Source organism: Cucurbita pepo, chromosome 12 (assembly GCF_057944985.1).
Source record: "Cucurbita pepo subsp. pepo isolate OVF chromosome 12, ASM5794498v1, whole genome shotgun sequence".
NCBI classification, from domain to species: domain Eukaryota; kingdom Viridiplantae; phylum Streptophyta; class Magnoliopsida; order Cucurbitales; family Cucurbitaceae; genus Cucurbita; species Cucurbita pepo.
Window position 1 is genome coordinate 14048398 of NC_141809.1, and position 27042 is coordinate 14075439.

The 27042-nt window shown below is 37.7% G+C and overlaps 3 protein-coding genes and 1 non-coding gene across 7 annotated transcripts; 1 reads left to right on the forward strand and 3 right to left on the reverse strand.

Moving 5' to 3' along the window:
* Positions 1–275: 275 nt before the first annotated feature.
* LOC111806374 (cysteine-tryptophan domain-containing zinc finger protein 3) lies at positions 276–10106 on the reverse strand. Of its 3 annotated transcripts, none has more exons than XM_023691665.2 (15): positions 9988–10106; positions 9416–9550; positions 8541–8613; positions 8306–8436; positions 7808–8209; positions 6430–7715; positions 5918–6354; positions 3965–5835; positions 3747–3892; positions 3245–3405; positions 3002–3159; positions 2034–2716; positions 1822–1963; positions 1650–1750; positions 276–433 (listed from the first exon to the last, which is right to left on the reverse strand). In XM_023691665.2, the coding sequence occupies exons 2-12, from the start codon at positions 9512–9514 to the stop codon at positions 2522–2524; spliced, it is 4959 nt and encodes a 1652-aa protein (XP_023547433.2). In that variant the 5' UTR covers positions 9515–9550; positions 9988–10106; the 3' UTR covers positions 276–433; positions 1650–1750; positions 1822–1963; positions 2034–2521. The 3 variants fall into 3 exon arrangements, with proteins under 3 accessions (XP_023547433.2, XP_023547431.2, XP_023547434.2); XM_023691663.2 differs by lacking the exon at positions 9988–10106 and adding an exon at positions 9814–9973; XM_023691666.2 differs by lacking the exon at positions 9988–10106 and adding an exon at positions 9630–9801.
* Positions 1423–1527, reverse strand: LOC111807845 (U6 spliceosomal RNA). Its single transcript, XR_002816990.2, has one exon. It is a non-coding gene; the product is annotated as a U6 spliceosomal RNA (small nuclear RNA).
* A 3883-nt stretch (positions 10107–13989) lies between the features above and the next one.
* On the reverse strand, positions 13990–15406 carry LOC111807635 (uncharacterized). The gene has a single exon (XM_023693438.2). The coding sequence runs from the start codon at positions 15227–15229 to the stop codon at positions 14042–14044; it is 1188 nt and encodes a 395-aa protein (XP_023549206.1). The 5' UTR covers positions 15230–15406; the 3' UTR covers positions 13990–14041.
* Positions 15407–21690: 6284 nt separating this feature from the next.
* LOC111807636 (BTB/POZ domain-containing protein At1g03010) lies at positions 21691–26276 on the forward strand. Of its 2 annotated transcripts, XM_023693439.2 has the most exons (5): positions 21691–21775; positions 21969–22184; positions 23936–24002; positions 24335–25534; positions 25604–26276. In XM_023693439.2, the coding sequence occupies exons 1-5, from the start codon at positions 21741–21743 to the stop codon at positions 26144–26146; spliced, it is 2061 nt and encodes a 686-aa protein (XP_023549207.2). In that variant the 5' UTR covers positions 21691–21740; the 3' UTR covers positions 26147–26276. The 2 variants fall into 2 exon arrangements, with proteins under 2 accessions (XP_023549207.2, XP_023549208.2); XM_023693440.2 differs by lacking the exons at positions 21691–21775; positions 21969–22184 and adding an exon at positions 23713–23860.
* The last annotated feature ends 766 nt before the right edge of the window (positions 26277–27042 follow it).

A 27042-nucleotide genomic window follows, 5' to 3' on the forward strand; every position in this document is an offset into this window, starting at 1 on the left:
CCAATTTTAACCAACTTTTAAGCAAAATTTTAATATTTAAGATTAAAAAAAAAAAAAAAATAGGTAACAACTAAGCCCAATATATTGTCCATTTTTGTTCGTTACATATCACCGTCATCCTCACAATTCTAAAACATACCTGTTAAGAAGAGGTTTCCACACCCTTATAAAGAATACTCCGTACTCTTCTCCAACCAATGTGGGATCTCGACTAAGTAAATTTTTTCACCAATATTTCGTATCTCAAAATTTAAATTATATATTAAAGAAAAGTATCTAAAAGAAATGAAATGCTCTCATAAAAAAAAATATATAACTTACAATAATTGATGAACATAAAAATCTTATTGACCATCGTCATAATATGAATCAAAGACCTATGAACAAAATTGGGTTCTCAGCCATCTCCACCAACATCAGAATCTGCAGCAGCCTGCAATGAGAGCTATCAATCAGCATTACCAAACAACCAGAGCCGAATGCATCATTTTCGTGCATATTAACTTCCGCTACATTGGATTGAAAGTTCAAGGACCTACTCGAGATTCTTTTAAAAGCACGAAGGACTGAATAAAAACGAATGTCCATCAAGAAGAATTAAATCGAACCAACCCCTTGAACTCCACTCCCTCCCAAGATTCAAAAAACGAATTGCTTATCGAATGATTTAACAGCCTCTAAAGACATTTTGCCATCCACCCCAAGGGGGATGCTCTCGACACGAAAAATCCAAAGAACGCCGACTGCAGTTTCATGAATATGATATTGTTCTGGAAGAAGATGATACCACTCCAGAAAATAGGTGATACCATGGGACTAAGAACGAGGAGAGGCCTTAGAAGCAAGAAGTTTAAGTCTAACAGCTCAAGCCTACTGCTAGCAGATATTATCTTCATTGAACTTTCCCTAGCAGACGCGTATTAAAAACCTTGAGAAGTTTAAGTCTAGCAGCCCAAGCTCACCGCTAGCAGATATTATCTTTTTGAGTTTTCCCTAGCAGACGCGTTTTAAAAACCTTGAGAAGTTTAAGTCTAACAGCTCAAGCCCACCGCTAGCAGATATTATCTTTATTGAGCTTTTTCTAGCAGACGCATTTTAAAAACCTTAAGAAGTTTAAGTCTAACAGCCCAAGTCCACCGCTAGCAGATATTATCTTCATTGAGCTTTCCCTAGCAGACGCGTTTTAAAAACCTTGAGAAGTTTTAAGACTAAAAGCTCAAGCCCACCGCTAACAGATATTATCTTCATTGACCTTTCCCTAACAGACGCGTTTTAAAAACCTTAAGAAGTTTAAAAACAACCGTCTAAGCCCACCATTAGCAGATATTATCCTCATTGAGCTTTCCCTATCAAACTTCCCCTCAAGGTTTTCAAAACGCGTCTTAGACCACTCGGCCACCCTAACTTCTACTTTTTTTTCCAAAAAAATTGGACCGTTTCTCAATTCGAGCGTGTCATCCTTGCATAGAGGCCACGCTTATCTTCTCTGTATCGTCCTACCAATTTGAAACCTCTCCCTAACAAACGCGTTTTAAAATTTTTAAGGGAAAGCTCGAAAGAGAGAGCCCAAAGAGGACAATATCTGCTAGCGGTGGGCTAAAGCCGTTACGTTAAGCGTCTAACATGATTAGTAAGAAAGATGAAGTTACCATGATTATTGCAAGTTCCAGCTGATTGTATTGGATGATAAGCTCCCCTCTTCCCCTTCACTTTTTTCATCCTTCTCTAGAAAAGAACTGTGTACCTTAAACTGATATAAACTGGGTTCAATGACTAATGCATGGAAATATACAGAAACTGCCACACAAAAAGATGACAAACCTGCTGTAAATTAACTCAAACGACGGTCGTGCTGGGAGCTACGAGCTACGATACGAGCATGCACTCGACGATATTATTACAATTTGTCGTGTTATTTATTTATTCCGTTCCATAAATAACAGGAAAACGTAAAATACAAAACCTGCAATTAGGAGAAAAGCAGAGTTAAATAAGATTAATGAAGTTGATTACTGTATTAAGGAGATAATCACCTGTCTTAACCCCCTTCAACAGCATTTTAGCACGACCCAAGTACGAGAATGACATGGCCAATCAAGAAACGAACGTTGAGGTGTCACCGAATCAATAGGACAGACAAACGTAACTCCTTGTGGATGCTGAAGTCCCTACAAGCTCCACCGTTAGGACTTCGAACGTCCCACAATGACAGGATCGTGACCTTGGATCGTAAATATTCCAGGTACATGTCTCAGAACGTCCATATACAGAAGCCTCGTGGCCGATCGTGCTTTCCTAGTCTAAAACGAATGGCAAAGCAGCCTTAGCCAGCCAACAATGTTATATTCATCAAGCACCAGGACAATGTACAGAGAGATCCATTAAAAGGCTGTAACCATGCTATCAACAGGATTTTCGTGTAACGTGGTCGGTCTCTTCTGCTTTTCGCATCGATGCTTCTCAAAGCAACATACCAACCAGACGAGTCCCGAGTCAAAAATCGTTTCTATAATCAGTTTTTTCAACGGTTAATTGCCTCCATTGCAATCCGTACTAGAGCCAACAGGCCTTCTACATCTTGAAAGTTAAAATCAAGAGCCGTCTTGATGCAAGAGATACCGTCCTTATTCGTTGTCCCTACCGAACTCGCATTTGCAGCTGTAAAAGCAATCCGTGATTTTCTCGATGCTTCCATGGCCAAATTTACGTTCTGTGCCTGTAAATTACCATCATCAAAATATTAACGTTCATACTTGAATACACAAAATAAGTATACTTCGTCGCTCGAGATACGAATGGACTATTTTTAGCAATGGAAGGGAAGAACTTCTCAAATATTTGTGTTCAACAATGTAGAGATTTGTAGAGGAAAGAAAAAAACCTCTTCATCGACTATATGTGGTAATTTTAAATACCGACCCTCCCTCTCGCAGCCCGTCGAACAAGATATTATTATCTAATATAATAAAAGTAACCAGTATAAAGTTCGAAGTATACATACATAACCGAGCAACCGTACAAAATCGGGACGGTTGTTAGCAGGGATGACATGGGACCCATTAGCTTGGCTCGAGCTGACACCTTTAGAAAGAGCAACTTTGTCTGCCGTGCCAGGGTTATTTAAGTTATCGACATCAGACGCTGGTGATGGAGATTCTCCTGATAAAAACGTACCAGAAAGCGATATGAAGAATGTTATTAACAAATAGCTTGAGCGTATTTCACGTCTATTCGTTCTTATTACCAGAGGGAAGCATTTTCAGGGCTTTCTGTAACTCATTCTGGTCTCTGATGGCAGTGTTATGTGAAGAATAAATCACCCTCATGAAAGCTACTTCCATGCATTTGTATGCCAAAGCAGCAGCAGCCATGTCCTTGATTTTCTCGTACTCGTGTGCACAAAACCTACGAACATCAAAAGGGAGAAGATAAAGAAAAGCTCAACCCCCGAGCAGTCGAAGAACATATCATTACCACTTTTTTCCTAATACGAGGAGAGAATAAATCCCGAGAAAATGTTGGACGAGAGTCTCACATAAAAGAAACGATACCTGAGCTTCCAACGTTCTATGTATTCATATTTTGACTGACTCGACATAGTTTCAAAAGAAAACATCTAGTTGTAATTCAAAAGCGTGCAGGAAAATCTAAACTATAACTCGAAAGAAGACGAGTAAAAACGAAGAGATAAAATTCTGGTTCTCGAGAATCTTGGTGCACGCACAGAAGATATAATTTCGACTTACTCGCATAGTTTTGCAGTGCTACTGTATATTTGCATAGACTGTTTGGCAGTCTCATTGTTGGACAACTCGAGCAAAGAAGCTCCATAAAGAAACTTAAGGGCAGCTTGGAAATAAAACCCTAAGGATTCGTGATTGGACCCCGTATTCTGAGAATATAAAAAGAATTAGAATACGAAGATCAGATAAAGACCAAATCGGGAATGTATGCGTTTAGTAACCTTAAAACGATCGGCAAGATGTTTTAAATCTTTGGCTTCTTTCATAGCTTTGGTAGCAGCCTGGTTGGAGGAATCCCTTCTAGCCGGACTTGGCGCATCGATGGGCATCCTCTCGTTGGGGGTGGAATGTCGTGAGCCATTGGTCTGAGCTTCCTTTTGACGATTCTTAGCATGCTTTTTCCCCCTTAATACATCCTTACTTTCTGAAGCGTCTATTTGCAAAATATCGGTCGCACTTCCTTTTCCACCCCCTGCTGAAGTGGGGCAATGCGGTATCTCGTTTCGCAGTTCTCCTGACGTTGGTAATTGTACCGGTGTACTTTTTCCCGAGACTTTTTCGAGTTGATCCTTTTTCTGAAAAAGGGACTTCTTTGAAGCAGTGCCATTGCGGTCGTGTTTCTGATTCTTCATTGCAGACAAAATCATGTTTTCTTTGGAAGTGCTATCTACTGTAGAATCTGGACCTTCATGCTTGACAAAATTTAATTCACCATCTCGTTTACCCCGCTCGATGGACAGTTTTCCTGAACTTTCCTTCCTTGCGTCTCCGGATTTGATCCTAGAGTTGTCGTGTAACTTGTGTTTACCATTCTTAACCTTCGAATCAGAATGTGGATGAGACCTTCCTCGCAAGTCGTCGTGGGAATAAGGAACCTTGTCCTTGTGCATGCCAACATCTGAACAATAGCTCCCATTCATGTCCTTCGACTGTGACGGTAAATCCTTTCCGCTTTTGACTGGATACGTTTCATTGCCCCTGTATCTCGTTCCGTTTGGTCTATCTTCATTCTGAACTTGTTCAGCCCATGATTTACAAGGATGCTGAGGATCAATTCCGCCAAGACTACCATTTGGAAGGTCACAATTTAGGACATCAGAAGAAGACTTCTTAGTTTTAGCTTTTTTCCCTGACATATTACTAGCGTCTTTGTTCAAAGTATCAATCGAGGGGGACTTTAACGGCCTACAATGAGCCACAACAGACTTCTTCTTGCTACCAGTCCCAGAGCGGTCGCTACCGCCATCCTCTTCTTCCTCATCTGAGAATCTCGTACGACCAGCATCCAGAAAATCCTTGCCTTCCCTAGATGACCGTAAAATCTTGTCTCGATTAGGTATTCTCATAGGCGATGAAGAAACAGATTCAACAGGCGATCCTTTCATCTCATGGAAGCTGGATTTCGTTTTATGTGAACCAGATATCTTAGAAGAACTTGAAGTAGCTACAAGAGAAGGTTGTATCACTCCTAAATCCCTTTTCAAAGAATCGGCACCGTCCAAACTCCGATGAGAAAGAGAGCTCCCTACGTCTTGTCCAAGTGGCAGCCTATTCTTAGAATGGGAACCTTTTTTCTCTTTTCTACCACTGGATTCTTTACCTGGAGGCTTATATAGCTTCGCCTTTTTCTCCTTCCTATGGTCATTATCACTCGTAACAGGACCTCTCTTTTGTGGGAGATGCTCAGAACCGTTAAGGGACCCGGGATTAGTTTGAACATCCGAGGACGCTTTCGCTTTTCTCTTCTTTGAATTGCTTTTGGTACTACCACTTCCTCCTCCCAGGTAATCATCACCCAAGGCACCCAGTAGTTTGTCGTCTCTTTTATCGTTGGGCGCTCGGTGGATGACATTCATGTTATATTTCGAGTCCTTAGAAGAATGGTCCATACTTTTAGACTTATTAGTTCCACCTGATGCAGAAGGAAAGCCAATGCTCGAGGTCGGGTCAACTTTCACAACAGACCCACTGTGCACTGATATCTGGTCTTCATCAATCATATCCAGACTATCAGTTCTGACTTTCTTTAAAGGTCTAGAGTAATCGAGTTCTTTCTCTTTTCGGTTTTTAGTCTTCAAAACTTTCGTAGCACCTGTGCAAATGATTCATCGAAAAGTGAGATTCTTATTGTCAAGTAGAGCAAGTAATCGGCACTAAAAAAAGAAAGATCATGCCTTCATCCGATAAGATATCGTGAAATTCCTGCTTCTCTTTATACTTATGCCTGTGCTTCTCGACAGGAACATCACTCGACTTGTTTAAATGACGAAAATTAGCTTCATCTCCAACAGGCAACTGGTTCACATCATCTAAACTCCTGCTTTTCATCGCTCCATCATGCTTCTTCGAGTTTGATAGCTGAGGGGCATCCCCTTTAAGTGTTGCACTCGGTCTTTCGTTTGCTCCGTGTTTCTTCTTCCCACCACCAGGCCAAGCATTGAAATCATAATGATGGTGATTTTGCTCCGATTGCCGAGCATTAGCCACTCCTGGCGCAACTCCGCTCAGATTACTGTAAATGTTACCCTCAGGAGCAACAGGTGCTTGGAACCTTGCTATTAGAGCTTTTGTTGTTTCCTCCTCACTAAACACACATTGGTTCATTCCAGGCCTACAGATTCATAAACAATAGGTTAAAGGTCATAAGATCTGAATGATAGTATGTTCTTTAAGCATTCAAACTTACAGCCAATCAAGCATGCTGCAAAGCCACTTCTCAGGTAGGCTGGCAGGGTTTGTGCCCAGTGGAAGAAGCCGCCATTGTTGACACTTGTCGCAACAAACCCAGTTGTCTTGTCCATTTACATTATCCACTGCAGCAGGAGCTGTATCAGATACTGTCCCACTTGCAGTGTTCGTGACAGCTTCAGGAAATGCTTTTGAAGCCAATGACTTGCCAATTTTCACAACAGATAATCGCTCCCTCGATACAGGAATAACAGGCGTTGATTTTTCAAATACGTCAGAATGATTTAGTCGATCCTCGAAAGGCGTCTCGGATGCATCTATTACATTATCATCTTCGTCCAATTCCCCGAAGAAATCTCGGTATCTATCGTTCGTTTTCCTGAAGTTCTGTGTTTTCTGATCTTCAATTTCAGTTCTGGTTGAAACGTTGTCCGCTTTACTAATACTCTTCGTTTTGGAACCTGATGAGCCAGATTTCGAACTACGTTTTGAGACCTCTCCGTTGGGGATAGAATCCGTTTGACTAAACTTTGACTTCTTTTTGCCCTCGGGTAATGAATGATCCTTTCCTGAAGTATATTTCATGTTGTTATGTGCATGTAGCGCTTTATGATTAGTATTCAGCTCGTTTGAAGCATTCTTTCCCCTTGAGGCAGCCTCGATCGAGTCAATAGTTTTGTCCCTCTTGCTTTCTCCAGATTTTTTTGCAGAAACCGAAGTATCATCGAACTTACTGGCTTTTTTTGGCTCCTTGACCTTTCCAGATGACCCGTTACTTTGCTTCTCGTCCTCTATAGCAAGTGGAAGCTCTACGGCTGGACCGTCTTCCAGTTGATTGAAAAAATGTCTGTCCCTAGCCACAATTTTATCTGCCTCCGTTAATACGTCCGATGGCCCATTCTGACTTTTCGTTGTTTCGCCTGCAATGGCACACGAATTTGCTAAAAGTGGAAGCTTTAATGCATTAGAAACAAGCGCCTCACAAGCTACTGTATCAATTTCTGAAGTCTTTTTCGACGTAATCGAGCCATTCAGGAAGTCCTTCTTATTCGTGTTCTTTGATTCGGACAAGAAGTCATTCGTATCTTTCGACACTCTCTTCTCAACTAACATTTGACCACCTTTCAAAGAAGGCTCCCCAACTAATGGCCGATCCCGATTGTAATGTTGGACACGAGTAGATTTTTTCTCTCTTGCAGGCTTCCCCGTCTGAGTCAGGTGAATAAGATCATGAGGAAGAGGGGATAGCAAGAGACCTCCATGAACCGGAAATGATGTCATCATCTGCTCCACGAATTAATTGCAATTCGATCAACGAGGCTCATCGTAGCAGTAAAGAAAAGGAGAAACTATGAGCGTCTTATAGACAAATATACCTGAAGAATGCTAGTTGGAGATTCAAATGGACCATCCTGAAGCTCTCGAGAAACGCCTTCACTTTCCGAGGGGCTGTCATCTAACGATGAAGATGGTGAAACATCTAGGCCAAGACCACTATAGATCGCATCGTTTTTTCTCGTTGACAGGTTATCAGAACCCACTTTAATTCGCACCTTCAATGATTTTTGGTCCGAAGAAGTAGTGGATTTATTGTTCACACACCCGTATCCAGAAGCAAGTTCTTCGACATGCTGGAAAGATGTGCATACTTCTTGTTTGGACGATTCATTCAGATTCGAACCTCTGGTAATGGGCAGTGACGTAGAACTAGTAGAAGGCGGGCCAGGTCTTATCGACTGAGGTGTAGTTGAAGAAACTACAGAGTTATTATGGCCAACCTGAATCGAAACACGTGTTTGATGCTCAATAAGGCCATCATCAACGACGATCAAGAATGGCCAATTATCAAAAACGCAGAACGAAAACAAGTTTACCTCCTGCAGAAAATTATTGGGAGATCTGGATGTACTACAATTATGACCTTTCGGTGGAGTCCTTGAATGAAGTCGAACCGGAGACCGTTGATAGGACGGTAAAAACGAACCATATCCACCAAATTTTGCCCCTGTAGTAAGCACATTAGCATCCACTTTCACTTCATACACGACAGCTAAAGTTAGCATACACCGGAACAAAAAAGATCCATCATCCTACGGTGGTTCGACTTACCCAAATTTTCTGCAGAGACTCCGCCTTCAAAATCTTTCTGAAAGTGTCCCAGAACATGTTGAATTTTCACATCCTGATCAACAAGTTAAACATCCCTCAAACACATATAATACGACCTTAGAACACATCGATATCAGCTTCTTGATATCTCTATCTGGGAAACGAGTCAAACATGACTAATGTTCTTGTCTAGCAACGAATAGTCATTATACTAAAATCGGCCCCCGACATCCACAGTAAACAAATTCATTACACTAACAACCGAACGCTCTTAACTTCAATGCTTACATCTCCGATGATAAACGAAGCATAAAGATTACAAGAGGCAACCATAACGATTCCTCCATGACACTCGACTTCCAATTCAAGAGATCCATAGCAGAGATTCTTGATATCTCTATCTGGGAAACGAGTCAAACATGACTAATGTTCTTGTCTAGCAACGAATAGTTATTATACTAAAATCGCTCCCCGACATCCACAGTAAACAAATTCATTACACTAACAACCGAACACTCTTAACTTCAATGCTTACATCTCCGATGATAAACGAAGCATAAAGATTACAAGAGGTAACCATAACGATTCCTCCATGACACTTGACTTCCAATTCAAGAGATCCATAGCAGATATTCAAGAACAAATGACACGCAAAATTCTTCGTCTACCCAGAACGGGATCGAGTGGGGAACGGTTTAAGTTTCTTCACCTAAGATCTTCTCATTGTTTCTTACATTTTCTCTTATTCACTAGGCTCTAACTATGAGTATGAGCATTCAAAAAGGGAAAGGAAAAAGGAGATCTAATTCAGCAAACAAGGTCAAATCCAGAATCTAGAAGTTACAATATCAAAACAAGATGAACAAAAGGCTTACGATGTAGGAGAGAGCAATATCCGGGTCGATATTTGAATCAAAAACTTCATGGTTTTGGTAAGACCAAGCTTCTCCTTCTTCAAGCTCAGTATCTTCCATGTCTCCTGGCACCGCCCTATGTCCTTTCCGGCATCCCTACGCCCACAGAAATCATTGAAAACCCATTCAAAAAAACAAGAACAAGAACAAGAACAAGAACAAAGAACACAGCAACCTCAAAACCAAACGTTTGTCGCCCTGACAAACATCCAAACCCAAATCTTCATCCAACCCATCTCACAAAATCAAAAACCCACGAAAACCCATTAACGATTTCCCCCAAAAACACTCGCAATCCCACCCGATCACGCCACTAAAATCAAAACCACGCCGAAATCGAAAATTTAAGAGAAACCCACCAGAAATTCTGGGAAGAAGATAGAATGAAATAAAACAATCCCAAAATCACCGATCTTCAGCACAAGCAAGGTTCGATCTCTGTTGAGTTAACTCTAAATTCATTAATTGTAGATTTCAATTTTTTAGCTGGAATTCCCAAACCAAAAAAAAAAAAAAAAAAAAAAAAAACCCACCCTCTTCTCCCCCGGTTTTTTGGTATGAACAGCAGCCGCGTTTTGTATAATTTCTCTTTTTTTTTTTCTTTTTTTTCAATCTCTCGCTCTCTTCATTTTCTCGCTCTGTCAAAATAAATTGTAAAAATTTTATTTTAGATGACAGAGACAGAAAGATTCCATTGTCTTCCAAAAAAAACAATGAACATCTGAGTTTATTTCCAATTAAATGTTACATCACGAGCTTTATTCATATCATCAAAATAGTTTATCCATAATTGTTAAAAAAAGATGTTTTTTTTTTAATCAATACATTATCCACATTTATTTATTTATTTATTTTTATCTTTTTAGACCAATTTATTTATTAAAAAATAGTTTAATAATTTTAGACTCTAAGCCTAATAACATGGTTTTATACCTCATTCGTTTCATAATGTTTTTTAAAAAAATTAAAGTATATTGATGTCATAAATTAAAAAAATATTTATTTTAAATTAATAAAAAATATATAAAATTTAAATGGATATTCACGAGGTTAAACTGGACCATATAGCTAGATTCGTTAAATCCTAAAATTTAACGTCTGATTCTTGAGTAAGTGTTAATTATTTTTCTGTTAAATTTAATTTAAAAGATATTATTGAATATAATAATTTTTAATTTAAAAAATTTTAAGGTGATCAAAAGTTATATATATATATATATATATATATATATATATATATATATATATATATATAATGCTATTGGCATAGTGTGATTTAAAATGTATAATTAATTTTAGTTAATTTGTAAAATCATTATAGTAATTAAATTAACGAGATATTATAATATAAATAAAAATAAATCTTTTTATTTTGGTGTTTAATATTTTTAAAATTGAGTTTTAAAGTTGATAATTATAAAAAAAAAATATTTTAAAATTTATTTTTAAGAGTTATTGAAAATTAAATAATCGACCAAATAATTATAAAACATTAATTCAAATAAATCAATAATCTAACTAACATATACTATTTGAGTTAGGCGGACTGAGTTATTCGAGTCATCAAATTTTTTAAATTAATAATAAATCTAAAAATTTAATGACATGATCATATACGTCACGTTATCCATCATTTTGACAAGTGCAACAACGTTTCGAACTATTTAATTAACTGGAGATTGATAATAAATATATAATACGTTTATTAATCAATTAAGTATAATATTTTAACTACTTATAAGATTTGCAATAATTGAATATTCACCGTTGTATTTATTTATTTGGCTTGAGGCGTTTCATCATGTGGGGTCATAACGTATAATGCTCGATTCTAATAGATTGTCTCAGGTACGAGAGTTACGGGATTATAACGTATAATGCTCGATTCTAACAGATCATCTCATATACATGCAAGAAATGACCTTTTATATTATCTCGGGGTGCACGATCATAGCAAAAATTGATCTTTTATTATTATTATTATTATTAGTTGATTGGATAAAAATTAAGTTGAAGACTTAAACCGACATGCCCATGTATGAAATAAATTAATTTAACATTTTTGGAGGAAAAATTTTGAGTGGCAAATGTGTTATTATCTGGAAAATGAGGGCTAAATTACGAGTGTCAGTCTAATCGGGAACTTTCTAGGATCATTACAGCATATACGGAGGGGAGGACGTTATTTGAACATGTGACAAATAGGAATAAAGGATAAATATTTTATGTTTTTTTTTTTTTTTAAATTTATTTATAATTTTGTTATAAATTATTTATAAGCACGTATTTTATCCTTTTGAAAATGATACTGAAAAATATTTTAAATGATTTTTAAATGTTTGAAAATTTAAATTTAGTAAATCTAAAATTTAAAAGAAATAAATAAATTTATTATATTTTTACTCTTGCAAATATTAGGATTAATAGATTTAATATTTTTTATTTGCTATTTAATATCTTAAAAAAAAAAAAGAAATATACAGCTAACTAAAATTGGAAAATAAGATAAAATATATTATTAATATATTATATAATTAGTTATTATAATATATTCTCTAAATATTATATTTTAGTAGCTCTATTAATATTTTCTATTAACTTTTTTTTCAATAGAGAAAATGCAGCGTTCGGAGCTATCTTCTTCGATTTGGAGCTACTGTTTGGAACGAGTTTAAATCAAAAGTCTGGTTGAGAAAGACATTTTAAGTTTTTTTCTTAATCAATATTATAAATACAAATTTTTGATATTATTGAAACGAGATTGAAATTTTGAATATATATTTTTAATATTTAACTTCACTGTAATAATTATATTTTTGTTGTTACGGTTGGATGATAAAAGTTTCACATCAAGGAATACTATCTCCATTGTTACGAGACATTTTGGAGAAGTCCAAAGCTAAGCTACGAGAGCTTATGCTCAAAGTAGACAATATCATACAATTGTGGAGAGTCATGTTCATCTAACATAGTATCAGAGTCATGCCTTAAACTCAGTCGTGTCAATAGATTGGTAAATCCTCAAATGTCGAACAAAGGACTCCAAAAGAAAAAGAAGTCGAGCCTCGATTAAGAGGGGCGTAGGGAGGTGTTGGATGATGAAAGTCCTACCTCGGCTAATTTAGGAATGATCATATATTTTAATTTATGGACGCATTTATGACAAATAATCTTTACATTCAAAATTAATAAAACTACAATTATCATTTCAAAACCTTCCCTATTCTAATTAAATTTAAAATATTTTCTTAAAGTGACGCTTTTGATTGGTTTGTAATTTTTAACGTACTTAGGAACCATCTCTAATTAAGGATTGACTGAAATATATTAATAATATATTATTTATAAATTAAAAATGAAAATGTTCCCACATCGGGAACTGTGAAAAAAGTGGATGCCTTCATAAGGAACTGCCGAATTGAAAAGGACCGCCGGGTCTTGTAGCGTGGGCCTGTGACCCAAGTGGGGGCATTAAAGAGGGCGGCGAAGGATTTAATTGGGCTTTGGGGGCCCAAAAAATAGCAATAATTGACCAGCCCAGTTAGCTGACCTAAATGGATCAGTGTTAATGTTGGGCCAACCGAATCCCAGGGGAGGAGGTGAGAAGCCCAGCAGGTTTGCTGGCTTTATCAGAGCAGCAGCAACTGATCCGTCAAACTAAGCTAGCTCTGCTGGTCAAAATTCTATATCAAAAGGGTTTCCCAATGATAGTCCCATCAACTCCAACCACCATCTTTTTGGATTTTTTTTTTTTTTTTGACCTCTACCTCAATTGATCTAGGTCGCATCAAGAATATCGTATTTGGAGATAATATTTAACGGGTCAACAAAAAATTCCTCCCTCACTCACAAAAAAGAGGCATGCAAGCTAAGGTCACGATACAATACCGAGGTTGTATCAACCATAATAGTGTCACGATAACAGATGTTGAGGACTCAAATTCTCTTTAGTCTCACCTGATCTGGGTCGCAACTCGCATCGAGAACATCATATTTGGGGATAATGTTTAAGGAAAATCCCTCCCTCACTCACAAAGAGTAGGCATGCAAGCCGATATCACAATACAGTACCGATGTTGGATCAATCACCATAGTGTCACGATAACAAATAATACTCAATTTAAAGCCATTTGCACAACGTTTTAATTTATTTCATTTATTTATTTTTCTTTCAAGTAGGGTTGGATGCATAGTACTTTTTTCCAAGCGGGGAGTCCCTTCTAATCTAGGGTCATGTCGAGAGCATCGTTTTTTAGGATAATATTCAAAGGGTCATTCTAACCTCACTCACAAATAGGAGGCATACAAGCTGAAATCGCGACACGATACCGAGGTTGGATAAGCCACGGTAATGTCACAATAACATACGTCTATGGCTATATTACACAACTAAATTGGATATAATATCCTAAAAGAAAAACCTATATATGACCTTTTCTAATTATAACCAAGAATGTGTTTAGAAAAATTCAAAGAAAAAAGGCAATACCATGAAGAACAAAGCATGAGAGGGAGAGAACCAGAAGATGGAGAACTGTGAAAAAAATCCACCAAAAAGATGAAATCCATTATGTGTTTGAAATGTACCTAAAAATTTGAAGCCAAAACTTCATCAAGATTGGCATTCCCTTGATACAGATCCATCAGCTCAGGAACGTCCTCAAGATATTTGATCACGAACGTCTCCAGAAATCGCTTCTCCACTGGCAACAGAACCGTCGTCAAGCTCAAATCTCTCTTCACCAATCCTCTGGCCGACAGAACTCTGAGCACAGAACACCTCGGGATGATCCTCTTCTCCAAGCTGAAGAACAGAACCACTGGAGTTTTCGCGATCGTTCCCGCGGATTTCCCCATCGTCTCCGTGAAATACTCCATTCCTTTAGAGATCTTCTCCTCCGATAAGATCATACAGTGCGGATGCTTTCTGAACGCCATTAGAATCTCGTCCTTCGTCCAGCCCCATTTTCGGTACACATCGTAGCATCGGTTCCAGATCGATCTGTTTCCTTTGCCGGAAATGGCGTGTATCGCTAATACGAAGGTGGATTTGCTCGGATCGAAGCCCATTCCCTTGATTTCGGCTACGGTTTCTTCGAAACTGTCCGTTTTTTGCATCAGAGTCTCGGGGAAATGCGTCAGTAACAACGCGATGCACGGTTGTGGCACGCCTTCGTCTCGCAAAACGTCGATGTTCGGCATCAGAGTCTTCGTGTGATCCTCGAGGAAAATCCAGGACGTTCGTTTCAGCGCGGCGACGACTTTCGCGTCCGAGAGCAAAACGCTCTTCAGATACCTGTAAGAAGGAATAATCTGATTCTGCAAACTTCGGGTCAAAACCGTCGGGTCGGAGGTTAGGGCTCTAGCGAGAACCAGTCTCGAGGCGCCAATGGAGTAGAAGAATTCCAGTTTAGGGAGAAGAGTTTGGTTTACGCTAGCGAGGAGAAGTGAAGGGCGTTTACGGACGAGCTTTGATATCTGCGATTTGGAGAAACCATGGCTCTCGAGAAGCTCCAAAACGGAGTCCGGCTTTTCGCGGTTGTGAAGCTGGACTTTCTCGGACACAACAATGGCGGTTTCCGGCAGCAATCCGCAAGTATCTGTGAGGTAAGAGATGGTGAAGTTGTGATGCTCGGCTGAGAACTTGGCAGTAATTAGTCTGTGAATAGTATGATTTCTGTGAATAGGGAAGGGGATTGTGGAGCGAAAGGAGCGGAGAGGAGCGCAGAGGTCGAATTTGAGGCGGAGGCCATGGAAGTTCTGCAACTGTAACATGTGGATGAAGATGAAGATGACGAGGACGATGAGATGGCTTCCGATTAGCAGGTCAGTCGAACAAAACAATTATCTGTTCAATTTCGCCTGAATTCTGAATTCCAAATTCTGGGGTTTTCAATGTCGACTTGTCCTAACTTTGCTCCATTATTTTGCATTCCTTTATCCGAGAAGATGGATGCAAAAATATCTGTCTTGATTTTATTTCTTTATCTACTTGTTTTTTTTTTTTTTTTTTTTAATTTTATTTTGTGTCATTTTCAGTTTGAATTTTAACAATTTTAAATTTAATAAATCTAATAATTTTTAAGATTCTGAATATACTCTAGAGATCCCGGGTTAGTTGTAGGTCAGTCCAAAGCCCATATGTAACGACCCAGATCCACCGCTTGTAGATATTGTTTTGTTTGGACTTTCTCTTTCGAGCTTCCCCTTTTTGGGCTTGCGTTTGCTAGGAGAAGGTTTCCACACCATTTGGGCTTTCCCTGGGCTTTCCCTTTCGAGCTTCCCCTCTTTGGGCTTGTGTTTGCTAGGAGAAGGTTTCCACACCATTTGGGCTTTCCCTGGGCTTTCCCTTTCGAGCTTCCCCTCTTTGGGCTTGCGTTTGCTAGGAGAAGGTTTCCACACCATTTGGGCTTTCCCTGGGCTTTCCCTTTCGAGCTTCCCCTCTTTGGGCTTGCGTTTGCTAGGAGAAGGTTTCCACACCATTTGGGCTTTCCCTGGGCTTTCCCTTTCGAGCTTCCCCTCTTTGGGCTTGCGTTTGCTAGGAGAAGGTTTCCACACCATTTGGGCTTTCCCTGGGCTTTCCCTTTCGAGCTTCCCCTCTTTGGGCTTGCGTTTGCTAGGAGAAGGTTTCCACACCATTTGGGCTTTTCCTGGGCTTTCCCTTTCGAGCTTCCCCTCTTTGGGCTTGCGTTTGCTAGGAGAAGGTTTCCACACCATTTGGGCTTTCCCTGGGCTTTCCCTTTCGAGCTTCTCCTCTTTGGGCTTGCGTTTGCGAGGAGAAGGTTTCCACACCATTTGGGCTTTCCCCAGGCTTTCCCTTTCGAGCTTCCCCTCTTTGGGCTTGCGTTTGCTAGGAGAAGGTTTCCACACCATTTGGGCTTTCCCTTTCGAGCTTCCCCTCTTTGGGCTTGCGTTTGCTAGGAGAAGGTTTCCACACCGTTTTAAGTGGTGGTTTGTTCTCCTCCCGGGCTAAAAGGGTGGTTTGTTCTCCTCCCCTGGGCTTCCACTCAAGTCTTTAAAACTCGTCTGCTAGTGTAACGTTTCCACACCCTTCTAAGTAGTGGTTTGTTCTCCTCCCCAACCAATGTGGGACATCACACCTTATCAGCAGCAAAATTGTTCTCGGAAACAATTTAAGCCCACCTTTTAGTAGATATAGTCAGCTTTGACCCAATACATATCATTGTCTGCCTATAGTAAAGTGAGGTTTCCCCACTCTTATAAGAAATACTTTGTTACAAACAGTATCATAGCCAGACAACAAGCGGTGTGCCAGTGAGGATGCTAGACCCCAATGAGATATTAGTTGGAGAGAGGAACGAATCATTTTTTTACGAGGGAGTGGAAACCTCTATCTAAGAGACATGTTTTAAACCCTTTGCAAGAAGCCAAAGCCCAAAAATGATAATATCTGTTGCGTGGATTTGGGCTAACATTGTTTACTTCCCAAAATTGTAGTTCGGGGTTCAACCTGCCATACGCTGCCACACAAAAACACACAGAGGGATAGAGAGAATCGATTAGACCTAGTTACTTGTAGAAAATAGGAGATTGCAGAGTCTGTTCTTCCTGTTCTGTTGGGTTCATATGAAGCATGAGCTATAGCAAGGATGGTTTCAAGCCGTGCTATCAAAGGTACAGCCATAGCCATGCCCTTTAACCTCTTCTCAAAAAACGGCCTGCATTCACGAAGAAAATGCAGCAAGTCAGTATCCCAAATATCAGATGAATTCAACAGAAATAGTCTTGGCAAGGAGTCTACTGACAAGAAGATGCTCAGTATTCTGTCGAAAATGGTCGGACCTTGTAAAAGTTCAAGTCTACTACTAGCAGATATTGTCTGTTTTGGTTCCTTACGTATCACCGTCAGCCTCACGATTCTAAAACGCATTTTTCAGAGCTATGCAACGGAACCGATACTATCCTTTTGGCTTTCCCTTTCGAACTTCCCCTCAAAGTTTTTAGTATTTCCCTTCTAGGCTTCCCCGTTACGCGTTTACTAGAAAAAGATTTCCACACCCTCACAAGGAATGTTTCGTTTCCCTCTCCAACCAACCTGAGCTCTCACGGACCTACTTCCAGAAACTATTGAGGATAACCTAACAATTGATAGCCAAAACCGAATTTCCAAATGGCTCAGCCCCATCATAATCTTCCTTCACCCGAAGAAGAACAGATGGTGTTGAGGATTGTTGGGAGAGGAGTCCCACATCGACCAATTAAGGAGTTTATCATGAGTTTATAAGTAAGGAATACATCTTCATTGGTATAAAGCTTTTTGGAGAAATCAAAAGTAAAGCCACGAGAACTTATGCTCAAAATGGACATAATCAAACCATTGTAGAGATTCGTGATTCCTAATAGATGAGTCTTCACTCCATCAACAGTACAAAAAGAGCCAAATGTGATCCTAACCTAATATTGAATGGCCAAACTATGCTGTGACTAAATCTTTGTTCTGATAAAAACAGCAGCTTTCTCTAAGTGGTGATAATCCACAAGCCTTGGAGTGAGGGAGAGAGAACTTGTCCTTATATATACACGAGATTGAAATCTCGATCAATTGCAGGTTGAGATTGAAATATCGACATCGAAAATAGTTTTGAATCTCTAAACTATCCTTATCAACTAGTGTTTTTCGAGCAGGTTGGAGATTGAAATATCTATAACGAGAGTAGTTTCGAATATCTTATCTATCACATTTTCTATTCTTATCAACTATATATATTTTTTTCGAGCACGTCAGAGATTGAAATATAGATATCTAAGAGTAGCTTTGAATCTCTTATCTGATATCACAATTTCCTTTAGGCTCTATGCAGTATGTTATCGACCTAAAAGAAGCAAAGAAAAATGTTAACAATCGATCGTAACATGGACCTACGAGTGGTTACCAAAGCTCTGAATGAATCTCGAGTTGAGTCTTGACTTTCTCTTTGTCTTTTACCTTGTGTTCGTAGGTGAACGAGTGACGTTCGTTACTCTAAGCAGAACTTCAAGTAAGTTGATGATTGATGGAACTTCAAATTCAGTTTCTATTGGCAAAGCATTGTTTCATTCATTTGCTTCTTTATTATAGATGGGCCTGATTTATGGGACTCCTTTAAATGGGCTTGGGCTGAGATGAGTATTATAAAAATATATTTTATTAAAAAAATAGTTATAAATACCATAATCAATTTTAAATAGCCAATTAAAAAAAAGTATGGATAAATAAATTGTTGTTTTTTTAAAAGGAAAATATTTATGTAACACATTAATAATTAACCTATGATATTTGACAAATATTCTATTTTTTAATCTAAAAATAAAGTCAAATAATTGAAGTTTGAAACTAATTATCCAACAAATTTTATTTTTATTTTACTATTATTATTATTTTGAAGTGACAAAATTTATTATATTGGTTTCGAGTTACCAATTTAAATGTTTAGATCATAAAAAAAAAAATCATTTATATATAATTAAATAATTCCAAATAATTGTAATTTTAATTCTGGTGACATCCTCCCCCACCTAATTGGTTGACGTCCCTGTCAACCGATTACTTTCGAACCTGGCGATGTGGGTGGGGGCGGAGTCCAAATCTTCGACGCGTTCCAGCTGGTTTCCTTTAGGGAGATTCTTCCATTTGACAGTACGGGTCTTCCTAACCCTATCGGCTAGGATCTCCTCTATTTCTTTGCTGTCTCTTTGTTTCAGATCGATGCTCGGTCTTGTGATTACATTTCGCTGGTCGTCGTCCGGGTCGGGTGATAAGGCTTCAAGTTGCTCACATGAATTACTGAGTGGATTTTCATCCATGTGGGTAGCGCAACTAGGAGGTATCCCCGATCTTTTTAAGGACTTCAACTGGGCCTTCATATTTTCGAACTAGTCGCTGGTCCGAGTCGTATTTTGTTTCAGACAAAAAAAAAAAAAAGAAAAAGAAAAAAAAAATGTCTTTCAAATCTTTGGACGTCTTTGGATTCTCCAATCCCGAACATTCCAATTAAGAATTTTCACGACAAACGACAGAGCTATAGCAAGACTCTGACCAAGATTTAGAGTCATAATTCAACACGTGATAATCCCGACATTTTCTTATATCCTTTACGATATTACCTACTGTCTTATCAATATATTTTAATTATATAATAATTGATATCTTATCTACGAAACTATGTTTTAATTACTCGTCTAATTTATACGTTTTAACCCGAATAAAACAATTTTATTTGCGCGAGGGGCATTTTGGTCCACAAATTCACAGTTGGGTTTTCCTTTCTCTTTGAAATTATAGAGACAAACAGACAGAACCCTAACATTCAACAAATAGAAGGGTTTTCACTGTTTTCTTCTGAATTTATATCATGTCCCCATTTAGTTCCCATGCACACCACACGTGGTGTGTTTGTTACAAAACTTTGGTTTCGAGTTAGACGTAATGTGACAAACAGCTCGATAAATTAATAGATATGTTGTCGGGTGAAACAATTAATCGTGGTTGTAGTCGAACGTTTTAGAAAACGGGTATGTTGCATCAATAACATTTTTGTGCACGGGTTTAGTTCAATATGCATAATTCAAATTTTAGATCGACTAAATTCATAATTCATTTTTCTGTGCACGATTAACGAGACTAACAATATGCACCTTCATTTTCGGTGACTCAATCATAGAAACTTCATTACAAGAACTATTAGATGCCAAATCCATCCAAACCCGGGATATAAGGCGTTACCAACTTAAATCGATCATATTTATTTCAAACGAAAAATAAATTCCAACAATTTAGAGTAAAATAAATCACTCTTATTTATTTTTAAAAAATTACTTTTTTTTTTTTACTTTTAAAATTTGACAAATTTTTTAAAAAATGTGGATAAATTATTATTTACAGTTAATTAAAGAAAATCACGTGTTTTTTTAATAAAATAAAATATATGATGAGGTGTAAATGATATTTAAGTCAAAATATTAAAATGGTCAAATGGGAAAGAAAGAACGAACAGAACCAATAAATAACTGCCACTTGGCAGAGAGAGAATGAAATGATCTAAGCCATCAATGATGCAACATAATTCCATCATTGCCCCTTGATCCTCCCAATCTTAAACCATTATTGCCCCCAAACCAACCTAACTCAGCTTCGGCAAAAATCAAATTAATTATTTTAAAAAGATTTATTTTCACAATTTTTTTATGATTTTTGTAAAGCCTTTAAAATTAAAATATAAAAAAGATTAATGAATTAAATGAAATTTAAACCATTTTTTCTAATTTCCGATGGCTTTAAATATATGTTTTTTAAAAAATATATTAAAATTTTAAATTGGTTATGAAATTATTATACTGAAAATCTAACGTTATGATATTATTTGTTCATTTAATTTGTATCATTACGAAAATAAAACTAATAATTTTTTTTAAATATATAAATAAACTAAAAAGAATAACGATTATGAGCAACAATAAATTCATGCAATTATTATTTATACACGAAATTATGTAATCAATTGTGATATTTGTAATTTGTAAATCAAAATAAATAATTCAATAAAAACAACCTTATTCGATTTCGAGGATAAACTCTAAAAAAAAAGTGGGTTGAATGATAGTCAGACTCTCGAAACTCGATGCTAAACCATAGTCAAGATTGATTCTGGTCACCTCGTCAACTATTTTTAATCACTGCGCTATTTAATTAAAAACATTATACTAAAATAAACCAAAATAAAAATACAATATTAAAACAAACAAAATTTAAAAATGCAACATAAAAATAATTAAAAGGAATTATTTTGAAATATAAAAAATGATTTTTTAATTTTTTTTTTAATTTTTTAAAGTTAGGACCCGAATACAATAAGATTTACGTGTGAATGGAATATAATTCCAAAAGACTAAAAAATTCAATAAAAATCAAATTTATTTATTTATTTTAATTAAAGAATTAAGTGTATAAATCACTAAAATAATAATTTGTATATTGTTTATTAACTTATTATTAAATTAACGAATATAATTTTAATTTATTTTTAAAAAACAAATTATTGTACATAAAAAGACATTAAAATAATCCAAAAAGTATCTTTTTGAAAATAAGAGTGTAACTAACTTTCAAAAACTACAACGGGTAAATTTAAAAAATCTGGATTTTATTTTATTTTTTTTATTAAAATTTATTTTAAAAAATAGAAAAGAATAAAAAAAAAAATTATTTTTGTTTTTAAAAGGTAACTTTTTCGTGGGTGGCTTTCAATCGCCATGATTACAGTTTCTCCAAGCAAACAAAAACGGAGCCATGCTTATAAAACAAATGAAGAAAAAGTTGCAAATGTAATGGCGATTTCGTTTAACTTCTCTGTTTTTGCCTTTTCTTTTCCTCGATCTTGACTTTACCATTATAACTACTCATTAAACTAATGCTTTCCGAAGTCATCACATCCCCTTCAATCTTGCATGAGTTCATGTAACTTTCCCTTCACTCCATCCCCGTTTTTTTTTCTCACAAAAAGCTCTCGATTCGCAGTGGAGGAGAAGGATATGCAGGGCGTTCGATGTCCCGCAATCGATTTTGTTCGTGTAATTTGAAGTGGGTTTCGATTTCTGAGACGGGTTTCTTAGTTGGGTTTGAATTTTTTGTGTTTTTGAGAATGGGGGTTGTCACTGTTGCGGAGTTGAAGACGAGTATGTCTGGGAAGAGATCGTTGCGGTCGAGTTCGAGCATAAGGCATGCGACTGAGTGGTAATCTCTTGAACTAACTCTTGATTCCTGTTTTTCTGAGTGGGTTTTTTTGTATTGCCTGCTATGTGTTTGATGAATTGCTTGAGAGAGTGTTTGGCTGTTTGAGAATCTGGAATGATGAGTGTTCTGTTGTGGAATTGAAATAGTGGTGATCTTTAGGAGTGTTGGGATTTGGAAATCAATGCTTGAATGTGTTTTCATGGAAATAACAGAGTAGGATTGTCAGCTCCCTTCACTAAGAGACAGACCGAGTGAAACTAATGGCATGCTGTGGCTAGAAATAATGTAGAGTGATCTGAGTTGGGAAGTTAGCAATGGCAGGATAGGTGAAAATTAGAGGACTCCTTTTTCACGTTTTGCTGAACTTCATTCTTACAAGCTTATTATAAGCTATTAAACGTCTTGATATGTGTGGCAGGGTGGATTCTCTATCTTGCTCTAGGACGTGTAACAGACTAAACTCATCACTAGCAGATATTGCCTTCTTTGTGTTTACCCTTTTGAGCTTCTCCTCAAGGTTTTTAAAATGTGTATACTAGGGAGATATTTTAACACCCTCATAAAGAATGCTTCGTTCTCCTCTCCAATCAACGTGGGATCTCACGATTCACCCCCCTTCAGGACCAGCGTCCTCGCTGGCACTCGTTCCCTTCTCCTCCAATCAACGTGGGACCCCCCAATCCACTCCCCTTTGGGGCCCATTATCCTTGCTGATACACCGCCTCATGTCCACCCCCCTTCGGGCTTAGCCTCCTCGCTAGCACACCGCCCAATGTCTGGCTCTGATACCATTCGTAACAGTCCAAGCTCACCGCTAGCAGATATTGTCCTCTTTGGGCTTTTACTTTCATGTTTCCCCTCAAGGTTTTTAAAACGCCTCTAGTTTACACCCTTATAAAGAATGATTCGTTCTCCTCCCCAATCGATGTGGGGTCTCCCATTCTTTTTTTGCTGAACTTTCGTGTTTTCCCCCTTTTAACCCTCTGAGGAGATAATGCTTTTCTGGAATGGTATAAAACATCTCATTCTCTAGACTGTAATTTTTCTATCAAGCTAAGCTCTGGTTCACAGAGCTTCAAAAGTGTGGAAGAAAACACTAAACAGTAGAAAATAACAATAATCCATACCTTTGAGGTTGACCACCTTGAACATCTTGAGCCCACAGGACAAGTTCACGAGGCTTGGGGCTGATTTCTGTCTTCATTTGCTGCTTTATCATCAATTAATTTTGAGTTTTTCTATCTCTTGTTTCTCACAAAAGGACGGAAATTGTACAACATTTGACGCAGGATGACATATTTTATGGCTTTACATTCTATTAGATGATATTCATCGATCTCTTAAACCATAATGCGCCTATGGCCAATGGTTATCTCTAATCATTTGAATACTGTTGATATGTTCTATATACTAAGTTGGTCCATTTTGATAACCATAAGTCAAGATCTTAACTTTTTACTGTTTATCAGTTTCCTTCGTCTTTAATAATAGATCCATCCTTTTCAGAATGGGCCACTCTGTTCGATAATATGTAATCTAGTGTTCTTGTCCATAATTTTGAGGTGTAGATAAAATCCTGTCACTTCTTTCATGCAAACAGAAAGTTTTCTTTTTAATTTTATTTGGCTGGTGATAATCTTGCAAGGTCCCTGCCAACACTAACAAGTAACAAGCATGTATGCTCGATTTGCTTATTCGTTCGAATGATTCTTCTCTTTTTGTTATCATTCTAACCAGTTGATAAATTGCAGGCCGATTTCTGATGTCGCCAGTGATCTCGTGATCGAAGTTGGAAGCTCAAGCTTTGCACTTCATAAGGTAAGGAAAATCGGGTTCGGTTATCTTTTGAAATCGAATTCTATGATTTACATTCATCTAGCTTAACTCGATCTGATTTTTCTAGTGCAATCCAACATCAATATGGGATATTACGATTGATAATGCTTCTAGTTCTGGTTTGTTGCTTAGATAATAGAAATTTCAAGAAAGATTCACCTAGAACATTGCATTAACTTATGAACCAACTGTAACTGTGTATAGTTTTTCTTGCTTTGTTTGAAAAACGAAAACGAATCTTGTAGAAGTTGAAGGAAATGGGTGATCGAACGAGCAGCTCCGCTCTTACCGTTACAATTATCGATATTTTGCAGTTTCCTTTAGTTTCTCGGAGCGGAAAGATTCGAAAATTACTGTTGGAAGCGAAAGATTCAAAAACTTCCAGGGTTAACCTCTCTACTATTCCTGGAGGGCCTGAGGCATTTGAACTAACTGCAAAGTTCTGTTACGATATAAATGTTGAGATTACATTATCAAATGTTGCCATGCTGCGTTGTGCTTCTCATTACTTGGAGATGACTGAAGAGTTTGCAGACAGAAACTTGGAAACCAGAACTGAAACATACCTAAAGGAGACGGTATTTTCGAACATATCGAACTCGATATCTGTTCTTCATCGTTGCGAAAGTTTATTACCTTTGTCAGAAGAGATCAATCTGGTAAGCAGACTTATCAATGCCATTGCTAGCAATGCTTGCAAAGAGCAGCTGACTTCTGGCTTACTAAAGTTAGATCATAACTATCCCTCTAAAACTGCTCTTAACATTGAACCCGAAACGCCATCGGATTGGTGGGGGAAGTCACTAAGCATGCTCAATCTCGATATCTTCCAACGGGTTTTATCGGCCGTGAAGTCAAAGGGTTTAAAACAGGATATGATCAGCAAGATTTTGATAAACTATGCTCATAACTCTCTTCAAGGCCTTGTTATCAGGGACCATCATTTGGTGAAGGGAAGTTCCTTAAATTTGGAACTGCAAAAGAAACAGCGGGTGATTGTGGAGCCAATTGTTAGCTTGTTACCGACGCAGTCTCGGAAGAGCCCGGTTCCCATGGTCTTTCTCTCGAGCTTGTTGAAAACAGCAATTACTGCTTCGGCTTCGACTTCTTGCAGGTCGGACTTGGAGCGACGGATGGGCTTGCAATTGGACCAAGCTATTCTTGAGGACATTTTAATTCCTTCAATCACTCGTGGGAGCAGCCATAGCAGCATGTATGATACAGATTCAGTAGTGAGGATTTTCTCCATCTTTCTAAACTTGGATGAGGACGACGACGACGACGATTGTCACTTGAGAGATGAAAGTGAAACGATGTGTGATTTCGACAATCCTGGTTCACCTAAACAAAGCGCGATTCTCAAGGTTTCTAAACTATTGGATAATTATTTAGCAGAAGTTGCACTTGACTCGAACTTGATGCCATCGAAGTTCATAGCATTAGCAGAACTACTGCCTGATCATGCTCGGGCGGTAAGCGATGCCTTGTACAGAGCTGTAGATATCTACCTCAAAGTAAGCATCTCTCTCACTTGTCTCCTCTGTTGCAATTTCGCAGTATAATGTTCTTATAATCCTTCACAGGTTCATCCGAACATCAAAGACTCCGAGCGTTACCGCCTTTGCAAAACCATCGACTGTCAGAAGCTATCTCAAGAAGCATGTAGCCATGCTGCACAAAATGAAAGGCTACCTGTGCAGATGGCAGTACAAGTGCTCTACTTTGAGCAGATCAGGTTGAGGAATGCAATGAATGGCAGCCACAATCAGTTCTTTTTCGGGTCATCCAATGGCAGCCAATTTCCTCTACGATCGAGCAGTGGCGCCGGAAGTGGAGCCATATCTCCACGAGACAATTACGCATCGGTTAGAAGAGAGAACCGTGAGCTGAAACTCGAAGTTGCTCGAATGAGAATGAGGCTGACTGACCTGGAAAAGGATCATGTTTCTATGAAGCAGGAGCTTGTAAAGTCTCATCCTGCAAACAAGCTATTCAAATCATTCACCAAGAAGTTGTGTAAGCTCAATGTTCTTTTCAGGATGAACAGCATCAAACCGTTCGGGACGAAGAACAGTTCCGAAAACCGGTTCCCGTTTCAAAAGAGAAGGCGACATTCGATTTCATGACGATGAATCTAATGAACTTTGATCAGTGAAAGTGAGTGTGTATAGTATAATCCAGTGAGGTTGATAGTTACTGAGTGTTGATTCTGGCTGTTGCTATTGTTCATCCCAATCCCTTTGTTGCTTTTTTTTTTTTCTCTTTCTTTTTTGGTGGGTTAGTCTTGGTATTGATCTGTTTATCGTAGAATGTGTGTCCTTTTTAGTCCTCTCGTACCAGATAAAGTCCTCTCAATGTGCGAGATCCCACATCGAGAGGGGCACAAAGTATCATTTATGAGAGTTTGGAAACCTCTCCCTATTGAACATGTTTTAAAATCGTGAGGCTGACGATAATGCGTAACAAGTCAAAACGAACAAAATATTTATTAGCAGTAGCTTGGACTGTTACACGATGCTCTCATATCCAAATTGATTATGGATTGAATTGTTTCACAATACTCTAAACCAGACTCACGACTGCTTTGAATTTTGCATACAAGTTAAAGGTCCCGACTCAAGACAACCACTAGATCAAAAGTTTACAATCGAGTGCGTTCAGGTTAGATTGAATCATTTGACGATTAAGCTCTCCATCAATATCATATCAAATACATACCATACAAAATGAAAATATTATTACAAAATTACATTAAATTTAATACAAAATAGAGACCCATATATAGTTTAATAATAATAACATCATCTTATATTTGTCATAATGAGAATAAGACAGAAGGGACAAAGCAATTGACATCCCATGGCTTATGTTTCATGTGGAAGTGATTGTGTTTGAACTTACGTTCCTCATATATATATATATATATATATTTGTTTTTTTAATTAATTAAATTTTTAATGGATGCCATCAATTATTTTGATTTTCTTCGTAAAAGCCAAATGAAGTGATAGTTTCTAAAAGT

Excerpts from the sequence above, each read along its gene's own strand:
- LOC111806374 (XM_023691665.2), bottom strand. The coding sequence starts at position 9,514 with ATGGAAGATACTGAGCTTGAAGAAGGAGAAGCTTGGTCTTACCAAAAC. Across the intron at positions 8,437-8,540 it reads AGTCTCTGCAGAAAATTTGG|GGGCAAAATTTGGTGGATAT; the intron begins GTAAGTCGAACC and ends TGCTTACTACAG. Across the intron at positions 2,717-3,001 it reads TTGTACGGTTGCTCGGTTAT|GCACAGAACGTAAATTTGGC; the intron begins GTATGTATACTT and ends GGTAATTTACAG.
- LOC111807635 (XM_023693438.2), bottom strand. The coding sequence starts at position 15,229 with ATGTTACAGTTGCAGAACTTCCATGGCCTCCGCCTCAAATTCGACCTC.
- LOC111807636 (XM_023693439.2), top strand. The coding sequence starts at position 21,741 with ATGCTTATAAAACAAATGAAGAAAAAGTTGCAAAT. Across the intron at positions 21,776-21,968 it reads ATGAAGAAAAAGTTGCAAAT|TGGAGGAGAAGGATATGCAG; the intron begins GTAATGGCGATT and ends CTCGATTCGCAG. Across the intron at positions 24,003-24,334 it reads CAAGCTTTGCACTTCATAAG|TTTCCTTTAGTTTCTCGGAG; the intron begins GTAAGGAAAATC and ends GATATTTTGCAG.